This window comes from Ipomoea triloba, chromosome 11 (assembly GCF_003576645.1).
Source record: "Ipomoea triloba cultivar NCNSP0323 chromosome 11, ASM357664v1".
Classification (NCBI taxonomy): Eukaryota; Viridiplantae; Streptophyta; class Magnoliopsida; order Solanales; family Convolvulaceae; genus Ipomoea; species Ipomoea triloba.
In genome coordinates, this window is record NC_044926.1 from 22,550,534 (window position 1) to 22,564,285 (window position 13,752).

Sequence of the window (13,752 nt, forward strand, 5' to 3'; positions counted from 1 at the left end):
TTTTAAAAAAAAAAAAAAAAAAAAAAAAAAAAAAAAAAAAAAAACAAGGCAATTGATCCAAAGCATCAATATGAACAAAAAAAAAAAAAAATCAAAACAAAAATCTAAAAGGACTAATCCAAACTTAAAAATTAGATTACCAATAACATGGGATGATACCCAATTTTAATTAAGGAATGAAATTTTTAATTGAAAGGGTAATCAAATCTCATAGTTGTGTTATAAAAAGTTATCAACCAAACACTAACTATGATTTTGATTTCCATTCCTAGTGTGTAAACCATGAACCAAACACACTCTTAGTTTTTTTTTCAAGCTGATAATGAATAAATTGGAGAAGATAATAAAGTATCCAGTATTCATCATTAAAAGCTTTGCCAGAGGAGCCAATATTTGTATTTGGAAGAGAAGAAAAAGTCTGACTCTAAAATTAGAAGGAAGTATACCAATGGCTGAATTTGAAAGGCTCTCTCCTTTAGCCCTCTGCCACCAAAACAATCATCCAGGTAGAATTTCAAGAAATGAAAGATGGTTTTGTCCTAGCAGGAACAACACAATCTGGCAGACAGGGATTATCACTCACTCCATCACAGCAACTCCTCCAGCAGCTTTGATCTTTTCGATTATGTCGTTTGCCTCCTCTTTGGTAACCCCTTGCTTAAGAACTGCAGGCACCTTTTCTACGAGGTCCTTGGCTTCCTTCAATCCCAAATTCGTAAACCCCCGTACCTCTTTGATCACCTTGATTTTTGCGGCTGCATCAAATTTCTCTAGCTTAACATCAAACACTGTTTTTTCTGCCTTCTTCTCCTCGGTCTTTGATGCTCCAGCTCCTGACCCTCCACCGCCACCGAAATCTATGCCTTCTACTGATATAGGTTTCATCATGGGATGCTTCAATCTCTCTCTAAGTGTGGGCCCAATTTGTCTGCGCTCCTCGGGTGTGAGGGCAGCAATCCGTTCTACAAGCTGAATGATCTTATCGGAAGGTGGGGGTCTAGGACCATATGGATCGTACACGGCAGGGTATTTGTATCTTCTAGGCTTGGCATTTGGATCTCTTGGAACAAAATCAGGTTGGAAGGAACGCCATTGCAAAGGTCCTATTATTCTACGAAGAGCAATGTGTGCCCTGGAGGATCTAAAAGTTGCAAGGAGCTTCATGGCTTGCGGATGAAGGGCGACAAGAGAAAGATGGCTGGAAAGAATGAGTTCATTTACTTGGAATGAATTCCTTTATCAGTTTGATTCTGCAGCTGCTATAAAACTGTTGGGAAGCAAAAATGAGATGTTTAATCAGCCATTTGCACAAATAGGACATCATTATGAGATTATCTAGTATAACAAAGATGAAGCATGTCACTATATGTTCTGGAAGAGATCCATCAGTAAAGATTGAAACTTTGAAAGAGATCCAATGTAAAAAAAGTTACTAAGAATTGTCGGCATTTAATAAGAGCTTTTCAAATCAAGTTCATAAGAAAGATTGCAAGAAATCAACAGGCCTAATCCCAAATTAATAAGTCAATTATTAAATCAGTAGAAGAAAGGTCAAAAAATTTGAAGTGAACAAACAACTTAACAGAAGTTAAAAGTCGCGCACTCGCGCATCCATGTTACTTTAAACTTACAAATTTCCAGCGGCATCACCACGCCCACATTTGGAGTACTATTCAAAATACATAGTATCATAACAAAGGAAATATAGTATCACATTAGAACATATAATATCTTATTGAATTCAAACTATATGCTCACACAACAACTGCTACCATTCCGATTCAAAAAGTACTTTATTTATAATATTATGTGATACTGTGTCTCTACATTGTGATAACATATTTCGTTTGTTCTAAAACTGCATATTCTAAAAGATGAAACTTAAGTGGGCTAATAGGCACCATAAAATTTCCATGAAGTATAGCATTTGTTCATTATCTTCCAGAGTTTTTTGTAACTGAAAGCATACTTGTTTCTGGTGGACCATAAATTTGTATAATGAACAACATTTTCACAATTAGTACATTTTGTAATTGACAGAATAGATGAAGTACATTGTGAAACTTGAGGCATAGTGGAATTGCTATGTACAAAGTGGGAAATACTTGCCACATTACCTACTCTTGCTATAGCTGTATTGGCATGGGCATTGCTATAGGAGCAAAATGAATCCTAAATTACAGCCAAAATTTAAATTTTATAGCCAACTCTAACTTGTTACCCCATACTTCTCTTTAGCTTCTGTTCCCTTTTCCTAGAATCCTAGGAAGCACATCAAATGACCTCTTCATATACATTTAACTATTATTGATGCGTTTTATACCTTGTTTCAAGGCAATGAATTTAATAAATCAAAATTTCAAATTCTCAGATTAAATAATGTAACTAAAAACATTGGAAATAAAAGAAGCGAGTAGAACAGAAATATATGCAGCTTAAACACCTTGCAGTTCATCAATCTTTGATTTATCAAACTTGGAAGTTTACAAATGAAAATATTCATACAGGAATTTAAGCAAACACCTAGTATGCAACAATTAAAACATCTTGGAGAAAAAACGTAGCACCAATAAAGCCATTCATTTTGCATTGTTTGGAGCATTATTGCTGAAAACAGAAATACGATTTAAAGACACGCCAAAACAAACACACTTTTTTTTTTCTCACTGCTCAACAGAACACATACTCCGAAATCTTTTCCACTATAAACCACAAAAAACAAACAATTTTCTCTTGTTCGAAGTTTTTGATAGGTCACATTAATTTAAAAAAAAAAAAAATCACGCGAAACACACATAAATAACGTGTTCTTACCCATAGATGCAAATTCAAGATCAGTTTTCAATTCTGAAAATTTCAATCAAAGAGTTCAAAAGGCTAATAAAAAACCAAAAGAATCTTACCTGAAGGCATGCCTTCGTTCCTTAAGCTAGTCCTTCCAAATTTCCAATTGCGAGCCTACGAGGGAGAGTGTCTCAGTAGAGAAGCGTGAAATAGGGTGGGAAATGGTTCTATGTTGGTTAAGGTTAATAGGACCCGTTTGGGGAAAAAAAAGGGTTTTATGCTTGCTATTCCCTAGGCTATAGGCGTGCAAGGTTTGTGAACTTGGTTCAAAATTAATGTGCCTATAATTGACATATTTTATACTTTAACCTAAACTTAGTATTCGCTCAAACAACATGATAATGCCAGCATCCTTGATTGAGATGGAACTCGAACCTAAGACCTTTCGTTTAGAATGATAACAGTGATACCATCATACCACAAGGTACTTGGCATACTTGAAGCTAATTATGTTTATATCGATAAATAATTGCACGTAAAGAATATGTTAACTGCACACACATAACATGTAAGTTAATATGTTATGTGTCTACAGTTAACATATTGTGTACCTAAAATTAGAAATTTATATGTTTGTAATTATCATATTATGTGTCTGTTATTACTGTGTGGTGTGTTTTCAATTTGTTTTCAAATACATAAATAGTTAACTGCAGGTACAAAACATGTTAACTGCAAGTCAATCGTTATATTCCATTGACCATGGTCCACACATTTGTATGAACCATAAACATGGTTGAAAAAATTGTTAGGCGCTCGGGGAGCGCCTAGCGCCTAGGACGCCTAGCCGGGGATTAATCGGCGCCTAGGCGCCAGTGTATTTTTTATTTTTATTTTTTATTTTTTAAAAATTTGTTTAAGTATTTTCAAATTTTTAAAGAATAATAATTATAAATTATATAATACTTTAATAGTTAATACTAAAATATTAAATATTAACCTAAAAAATATCTAGAGTTTGTACAATTTAGGGTTATTTCACTCAAAACGATACTGTTTTGAGTGAAATAACGCATTAAAAAAAGAAGAACAATAGTTAATTGCCCGACTAAGCGGCCTAGTCGGTGCCTAGGAGGTCTAGTCGGCGCTTAGGAAGCCTAGGCAGTTAGCGCTTAAGCGGCCTAGGCGGTGTTTAGGCGGCCTGGGCGGAGCTTAGGCGGTCGCCTAGCCGGCCACCGCCTAGACCACCATTTAAGGTGATACGTTAGGCGGTCGACTGGCGCCTAGCGCCTAGGCAGGGATTAATCGGCGCCTAGGCGGGATTTTTGCAACACTAACCATAAATAAAAAGTACTACGTACATTTTTAGTATACTGAAAGTACATTATTTGAAAGTAATGATTTTTTATATATTATCAAATAATGTACATTCAGTATACAAATAATGTATTTTGTGTATATTTAAAATGTATATTGCATTCATGGTCCACACAATAATTTGTCATTGCACGTATGGACAAATATCTATAATGAAAGTTAGACCCTGATCCATTATATAATTTTCCATAGGCGTGAATACGGGTGTGAATAACTCCAACTACCTGAAATTTTTATTCGACCTAAAATCTATAAAAAGAAAATCACAAAATGAGTAGACAAATTCAAAATTAATTAACTTGAATCGAGCTGAGGAATAGTTGGGTATGATAGATGGGTTGAAGGCTATTTTTAATGCATTGATCAGTCTGAATATCCAAACTTATGATACAGTGTGATAGGTTTGTCCAAAACGACGTCATTTTGAGTTTTATATATATATATATATATATATAGAGGGTAGAGTTCAAGTGTGGCCTGGTCATTAGGTGTGGCCATGTGGCCTATTTTCAGCCATTAGATCATATCAACTTATCAAATCAACGCGCAATATATATATATATATATATATATATATATATATATATATATATATATATATATATATATATATATATATATATATATATATATATNATATATATATATATATATATATATATATATATATATATATATATATATATATATATATATATGTTATAAAACACATCATTCTACGTACTAAAACGCACCAGAGGACCGATAAAACACACCATTCCACACAATATACCAAATGCGTCTATTCACTTAAAATTCATCAATATACTTGATAAAACACATCATTCTACGTATTAAAATGTACCACAACGTGCCTCATGTCAGATTATAAGCATACACTATTTACACATATTAGAAAACATGAGCTAAAATATGCACCACTATACGTATTAAAATGCACCACTTATTAGAAACACATGTGTTAAAATACACACCATTCAATGTATTAAAATGCACCAGACGACGTATTAAAACACACTATTCCACAACACAGTTACACATCATTCTACGTATGAAAATGCACCAACGGATAGATTAAAACACATCATTCTACGTATTAAAATGCACCACTTATTAGAAACACATGTGTTAAAATACACACCATTCAATGTATTAAAATGCACCACTTATTAGAAACACATGTGTTAAAATACACACCATTCAATGTATTAAAATGCACCACTTATTAGAAACACATGTGTTAAAATACACACCATTCAATGTATTAAAATGCACCACTTATTAGAAACACATGTGTTAAAATACACACCATTCAATGTATTAAAATGCACCACTTATTAGAAACACATGTGTTAAAATACACACCATTCAATGTATTAAAATGCACCACTTATTAGAAACACATGTGTTAAAATACACACCATTCAATGTATTAAAATGCACCACTTATTAGAAACACATGTGTTAAAATACACACCATTCAATGTATTAAAATGCACCACTTATTAGAAACACATGTGTTAAAATACACACCATTCAATGTATTAAAATGCACCACTTATTAGAAACACATGTGTTAAAATACACACCATTCAATGTATTAAAATGCACCACTTATTAGAAACACATGTGTTAAAATACACACCATTCAATGTATTAAAATGCACCACTTATTAGAAACACATGTGTTAAAATACACACCATTCAATGTATTAAAATGCACCACTTATTAGAAACACATGTGTTAAAATACACACCATTCAATGTATTAAAATGCACCAGACGACGTATTAAAACACACTATTCCACAACACAGTTACACATCATTCTACGTATGAAAATGCACCAACGGATAGATTAAAACACACCATTCTACAACACAGTTAATGCACCAACATACGTAATAAAATGCACCACAACATGTATTCAAACGCACCACACTATGTACTAAAATGCACCATTCCAATTCATGTAATATAAATACTAAAATTACCATAATAACCCCACATAAACATACGCAAATTTCAGTAAGATTAATGAAATTGGACGGTGCTGATTAGGCCGCATGACCGCACCAGAGCTCGCCGCCGCATTTGAACCAAAATCTATATATATATATAAAACTCAAAATGACGTCGTTTGGACAAAATTATCACAAACACAAAATGGGTAGACAAATCCAAAATTAATTAACCTAAATTGAGTTGAGGAATAGTTGCGTATGATAAACCGGATTGGAGGCTATTTTTAATGCCTTACCAGTCTGAATATCCAAACTTATAATACATTGTGATAGGTTTCTCCAAACGACGTCATTTTGAGATATATATATATATATATAGCCTCGACCTGGCCTCTAACCCTAGTTTCATTTGTTAGCGCAGTCGCAACTCTCTTTACTCTCTACTATCTCTTTTATTCAAGTTTTTTTTCTTAAAGGCTCCGACATTTCTCGTCATCCTCGAGTTCTAGTCTTCTACTTTTCTTTTTTTCTCTCATTTTCGTGTGTGTCTCTAACAAACTCTGTCTTACTCATTGAGATTTTAGACTTTTTGTAGTGGTGATTTGGTGAATGCCTTGTTTGTGGTGGTCAAACATGCCAATGATCGGTGACTCGGCAAAAGTTGAGTGTGAAAGCGTAATTTTGGTGGAAACACGAAGCCCTCTTTCTCTGGGAAAATTTGGTGAAAGAAAGTAATTCGCAAACCTTAATTTTCATTTTATGTTTTCTATACATTCTACTATTCTACATTGATAGTTATGATTTGTTAAATTTGTGAAGGAAATTTGCTATGTTTATTGATCTTTTGTATACCTTATTTATGAATTTTTGGTTTTATGTTCATATATATCATCAATTGTTCTGTGTTCATATATCGTATGTATTAGTTTGTGATGGCGGTGGTCTGGTGATCGAAAATGAGCTGGTTTAAATTGAAAATGATGAATAAATTATTCTTTCCTCCTTATTGGGCAGGTACTATCTCCAAAAATAGCAGACCTAATAATGAGATTGCAACCAATGTTGAAAATATTTTAGCAAATTAAAATACCAAAGTAGTACAATGCATGCACGTTGTTAATTAGCCATAAATTTGATAATATCTTTGTTAGCCATTAGTTTAGCTGGACTGCTTGGTGCTTATATTTAAAATGTTTAATTTTCACCATTCACATGTTGTCTAGGGATAGGTCACAACCCCATTATAAGGTCACCACTAGGGATTCGATTTTATGGCTTTCCTCAAGGAGAACCATAAAGGTACCAATTGAGTATAAGGTGTTTGGCTTCATCATTTCTTATTTAAATTCATTTTAAGTATAATTCATTCACACCAAACAATCATTAATTAAGGGATTAATCCTTGACTTTGCGTATGGAGTAACCTTAAATCTCCAAGCCAGTTGTTTCATCCTTAGAGGTGCCTATAATTCAGTGAGAGAATTTAATTAGTCACCGTATCTAATGGTAAAAATTCTGAATTACGCCCAGATAGCCGCTTGGATCTTTCGTTTCTTATCCTCTATTTTGGTACGTTAGGATCATATTATAAATTTTGAATCCCATTATTTATATATATTTTTATATATGTTATGGTTGGGGTTATAATCTTCAAGATTATAAATCTCATTATTTTCGTTTATATATATATATATATATATATATATATCAACTTATCCACCACCAACAATTTTTCTTGTCATTATAAATGCTTCACAATACATTTTTTAAATGCTTTACAATACATTTTTTTTTAAAACAGCTTGACAGTACATTTAGAAGTTGAAAAATCAAACGATGCTGCTCCGGAGAACTTTGATTCACGAACCGGTAGACCAGTGATTGGTGACACGCAATTGGTGCCTATTGAGATATCAAGTGGATCGGCTGAAAGCCACAAAAGATCCAGTGACAACGTGTTCACTACATGGTCTGATGATAGTTATAGTGTAAATAACTACTTCAACCGTAATCAAGGGAAAGGCAAGCGGAAGCTTAGTCTTCAAGAAGATTATGAGAAGAAGGTGAGCAACCACAATGAAGCAAACCGTCATCCTGGTGAAAAGGTTAAAGATAATTTCAATCTTGTTGAACAGGTTGAGGATAACTTCGCTACCGTTAAAGAATGTGGATGGTTGGATGAGTGAGGTCACAATCTAGTTTCTATAACAGGTATACATGATGTGCGGATAGGTATCACCCTTGGAAGAGTGGACAACTGAACAATGAAACATGACACACAGGTTGGGAGGATTGCTAAAAGTAGGAATAATGGAAACTAATTTCCTATGTATTTCCTATTTATTTATAATAAATGTTGTAGTATCCTTGTAATACATTTTTATTATTGAATAAAAATGAATTGTTCCATTATGTGATTGAATCTTGTTATATGTTGTTAAAATAATCTCGTGAGATATTTTTAAATATATAAAAGATTTGATTTAAATGCTTTGAGCATACGTAGCATTATTTGTAAAATGATAAAAGGCTTAACGGCCAAAATGAAATGTAACAAATGTGTTGCATGTTGAAATCTCGTAAAGGACTTCGGTTCTAGTTCATGATTCAATTATAAGGATTTCAAGTATAATCAATTTGTCAAAATTGGGATAGCTATATAATCGTGAGCTTTATAACTCAAGTGTATTGAGTACTTTAAATAATATTCTTAATACGATTATATAAACTTGAATCAACTAGTTGAAGAATTTGGTTGACTTGATCATGTTAATTGCGTTAAAATTAACTTGATCAAAAATTTCAAATTGTACTAGTATGAATTTTAAAATTGAGACAAGTGATGAGAATGTTGGGACAACAAAATAAATCTCAAACCACCTAACTTATGAGTAATGGTATAACGATTTATTAAGTTGCCACTCTTATGGATTAAGACAAGGTTTTGTCTAAATTTAGAATGAAAGCAATGATTAATTACTAATTAGGCTATAAGCTTGGTGTAATAACTGTAATTAATAAGAATATTAATAATTGGCCTTGCTTGGTTGAGCCATCGTGTATGTGACACGGTAGACTAGGTTATGTTGACATTAATCTAAACGTAAATTATTTAATATGGATCATATTCCAATTAACTGTAATTACGAATGCGATATTTTTTATGTTGCAAAACCACCGAGAAGTGAAGTGCACATCTCGGATTCGAGAAGTGCTAGAAGCACCTCTCGGCCATATGCCAGAGAAGTAAACGTACATTCCGGTCACAAGCAAGAGGTTTTTTTTTTGGGCCTTGCGGAGAAGTAAGTTTATCTCTTGGGGTCACCAGAAAGTCAGTTTTCGGGCGATACCGAGAAGTGGAAGTATATAACCTTCCGGCCTCCGGGTACCTTTCGAGTAACATCTCGAATGTACTTCTCGGAGTATCAACGATAGCACTCGAAAGTTCTAAGTGAATTTGCTTAAGAGTAAAAACGATGTCGTTGATAAATTTATTCTTTATAAGAATAAAATGGAAAACCAACTCAATTGTAGAGTTAAGGCGGTTAGAAGCAATCAATGTGGTGAATATGAAACCCCTATTGGTGATTTCTATGTAAGTGTTGGTACCGTACTCAAGCATACGACACGGTATTCACCTCAACCGAACGGTTTTGCCGAACATAAATATCAAGACGTTGATAAGTTCGGGCTTACCTCAAAGTATGTGTGGTGAGGCAATATTTTGACAAGCAATTACCTTTCAAATAAGGTTTCCCTACAAGAAACTCGATAAGACTTCTTACAAGTTGTGGAGCGATTGGAATACTTGAAATGTGAGGGTGTCTTGCCAAAGGAGTTTATCGGTTCTTAGTACTCAATTCCACGTTCTGGGTGTACATAAGAACACGATAAAGTGAAGGATCTGAAAGAGAACCCGAGCTCAAAGCTAGACGTAGCAAGCGAGCTAGGATTGAAAAATCCTTTGGTCCATATTTTTCGACGTACATGTTAGAGTGTGATGTGCATATTCTAACTTGTTAACTAGAAAATAAACTAGATTTTCTTACATGGTTGTTAGAAAACGAGCCTCGAATGTATGCAGCAGTTGTGACTTCTACAAAAGGACCAATGTGGAAAGAGACTATACAAAAAGTGAAGTAGATTCTATCTTAGAGAATCATACTTGAAACTGGTTGATCTTCCTCCGGGTTGTAAAACCTTTGGATCCTAATGGGTCACTAGTCGGAAGATAAAATCGGATGGTTTCATTGAAGTACAAGGCCAAGCTTGTAATTGAATATTACATGTAACGCGAGTGCTAAGGTTACATCGATACGTATTCTCTTGTGATGAGAATAAACAGCATTAGAATGATACTTGCCATAGCCACACTGCGAGACTTGGAAGTTCATCAAATGAATGTGTAAAATTGCTTTCTTAATTGTTATAGAACGACCTAAGGGTCTTTGTGGTTCCACGCTATGGAAAGAAAATGTGTAAATTGGTGAAATCATTGTATGGTTTTATACAGTTACCTTAGCATTGGCACGTGAATTGATTATGCAACGATGCCCAATGGGTTTAGTATAAACAAAAGTGACATGTGTGTCTACGTAAGGCATACGATAGACAATTATATCACTATTTGTTTATACTTTATACATGATAAACTCATCGTGGATAGTAACGATCAAATGATCAAATCTACCAGGAAAATGTTAAATTCGAGATTCGACATGAAGTGCTTGGGTTTGGCAGATTTAATCTTCAAAGATTAAAAATAATGAGAAGACCGGATGGTTTCGTGTTAAGCCAATCTCATTATATTGATTAGATCCTTGCAAAATTTAACAAGGATGATAATCAAGTGGCTTGGATAGCATTAGATACTAATGTACATCTATCCAAAATCACGGAGATTGTATTTCTCAAGTAGAATACGCTCAGATTATTGGTAGTTTAATTGTATGTAATGAGTTGTATGTACTAGATCAGATATTGCCTTTGCGGTTAACAAACTCAAAAGATATACGAGTAACCACAATGATACTGCACTATGTGTGATATCCAGCTATACTTGAGAATATAACAACGTTAACTAGATATCAAACTTTAAGGACGCTAAGTCCATGAATGGTTACGTGGTCACATAAGCCAATGTAGTTGTTTGCGTGGTCACATAAGTTGATAGCCTTAGATATGTGTCGTGAATAGGCTGAATGGCTTTGCCATTTGTTTGAGGATTTTCCTAGTTGAGAAAAACCTGTAACTCCAATATGTGTGCATTGCGATAGTCAAGAGAGTACAGGGTTAGATGTACAATGGTAAGTCTAGACTTATATGTCGCATACATAATACCATTTAAAAGAATTTCTCACAACTGGTGTTATCTCTATTGACTACATGAGGTCAAAGGATAACGTAACGACAGCTAACCTAAGGGTGAGCAAATAGTTGTTGAGAAGTTGGCACGAAGATTAAGACTAAAGCCTGACAGGGTAATTGGGTAAGCACCCGACCAGGAACCACAAGCAACACTAACCCGAATTACAAGCGAACTCAGGAGGTCAAATGGCCACCCGTTACACTTGAGAAGATGAATTATTACCAACGGCTCCATTACGAGACATTCAAGGCTCGCCATCATGAAGTCCGTTACATTCATAGATGAAGAGTCGTTGCACCCGTAGTATAAGTAGTAGGCCTACTGTAGAATGGGGGGTTTCTTATACGCAAATTATTGTGCTAAAACTGTTACACTTACCTATCTAATATATTCCGGTAACATTCCTACCGTAAAAGCTCTTGGAATAAAAGTTCTATAGTGGATACCCAACCTAGCGACACCTATGTTCAATGGGACAGCTAAATTATGGAATGAAGCGTGTCACTGGGGGGTCTCGGACTCCCTACCACTCGTTTGAACACTGACTCCCGTACGAGGTTAGCACAATGATGCTTTAATGATTCGAATGTCGGTTGACATGTGTAAGTATGTGAGATACTCATAAAAGAATCACATATGTGAGAGAGAAGTGGGGTCGCTTCAAAGGAGAATTAACTATGCTCAATTCATTATAAACTCTTGCAGAACCAGGAATAGTGACCCATGACCAAAATGGGCATAGTCATGATAACATAACAAAGGTTGAAAGGTTCCTGTGTGGGATATGTCATCGTCTACACAAACGATAGTCGGTTCAAAGACATCGCGTTCTACTAAACAGCTAGTAAAGTAAACATATCTTCACAAGGTAAGGTTCAAAAGTTAACACCTACCTATGCTATATAGCTATCGATCGTTGAACACATTCGTGTTATTTTTCAATCCCGAAAATCAATTTTCATTCATATGGGGATTGTTGGAAATTTTAGCTAACATGGCAATTTTGAGTGGTTACTTTGTGGTACAAATATATGTGGGGTCTACTTTTTATTTGAGTCGGGTCGAAGTGGATTCAGATTCTTTGTAGTGAGACGAAGAAATTGATATATTGTACGCTCGAAATGGATAATAGGTGACTAATAAATTGATTCTCACAATTGGTGTTATCTCTATTGACTACCTTATGTTAGGGGTGTCAAAGCGGGCCAGCCCGCCCCACCGCGGGCTTTTTTTTTGCAGGCTTTTATGGGTCGGCCCGCGAAGCCTGCGGGCTGGATATACTCAGCCCAAGCCCGCCCCATGCAGTTGACCTTCTCATGTGCGGTTTTGCGATTGATTTAGGTGCGTAATTTTCCTTCTTAAGGTGTGTGATTTTCCTTCTTAAGGTGCATGGTTTGTATGCGTAAGGTGCGCCAATGTTGAAACTTAAGGTAAGTGAACATAAAGTTTAAGGTGCGTTGTTTTCCTTCTTAAGGTGCGTCATTTTAAAACCTTAGGTGCGTGATTTGTGTACTTAAGATGCGTCGATCTAAAACTTTAGGTGCGTGTGGTTTGTGTTTTTAAGGTGCTTTGTTTGTGTGCTTAAGATGCGTGATTTGTGTATTGCGCCATTATAATGCTTAAGGTGTGTAACCGCACAACCACACGGGAACCGTTCCCCGCACTTGAGCCCTTCCCTCTATATATATGTATATATATATATAATTCATTTCCCGTGCGGTGGGGTGTATTCCGTGCGTTTGCGGTGACTTTAGGTGCGTAATTTTTCTTCTTAAAGTGCTCAATTTTCCTTTTTAAGGTGTGTGATTTGTATGCTTAAGGTGCTTAAAGCTTAAGGTGCGTTATTTTCCTTCTTAAGGTGCGTTATTTTCCTTCTTAAGGTGTGTGATATGTATGCTTAAAGAGCATGATATCTATGCTTAAGGTGCGTGAGTTGTTGAAACTTAAGATGCGTCATTTTAAAACCTTAAGTGTGTGATTTATGTTCTTAAGATGCGCGACTATGTACTTAAGGTGCGCTTTTTATGTACTTAAGGTGCATAGTGTATTCTCAACTGAAAGTGCGCCATTTAAAAACTTTAGATGCGTGATTTATGTACTTAAGGTGCATCATTTTAATGCTTAAGGTAAGTACCGCACAACCGCACCGAAAGATATACCCACACTTGAACTCTTCCCTATATATATATATATATATATATATATATATATATATATATATATATATATATATATATATATATAAATTTTTTATATATAT

At 34.7% G+C, this 13,752-nt stretch overlaps 1 protein-coding gene across 1 annotated transcript; it reads right to left on the minus strand.

Moving 5' to 3' along the window:
• Positions 1–303: 303 nt before the first annotated feature.
• LOC115996236 (50S ribosomal protein L7/L12-like) lies at positions 304–3,028 on the minus strand. The gene is made up of 2 exons (XM_031235390.1): positions 2,904–3,028; positions 304–1,267 (listed from the first exon to the last, which is right to left on the minus strand). The coding sequence occupies exon 2, from the start codon at positions 1,162–1,164 to the stop codon at positions 580–582; it is 585 nt and encodes a 194-aa protein (XP_031091250.1). The 5' UTR covers positions 1,165–1,267; positions 2,904–3,028; the 3' UTR covers positions 304–579.
• Between the last annotated feature and the right edge of the window lie 10,724 nt (positions 3,029–13,752).

Bases quoted from the DNA above. Each gene is read 5' to 3' on its own strand.
- LOC115996236 (XM_031235390.1), bottom strand. From the start codon at position 1,164: ATGAAGCTCCTTGCAACTTTTAGATCCTCCAGGGCACACATTGCTCTT.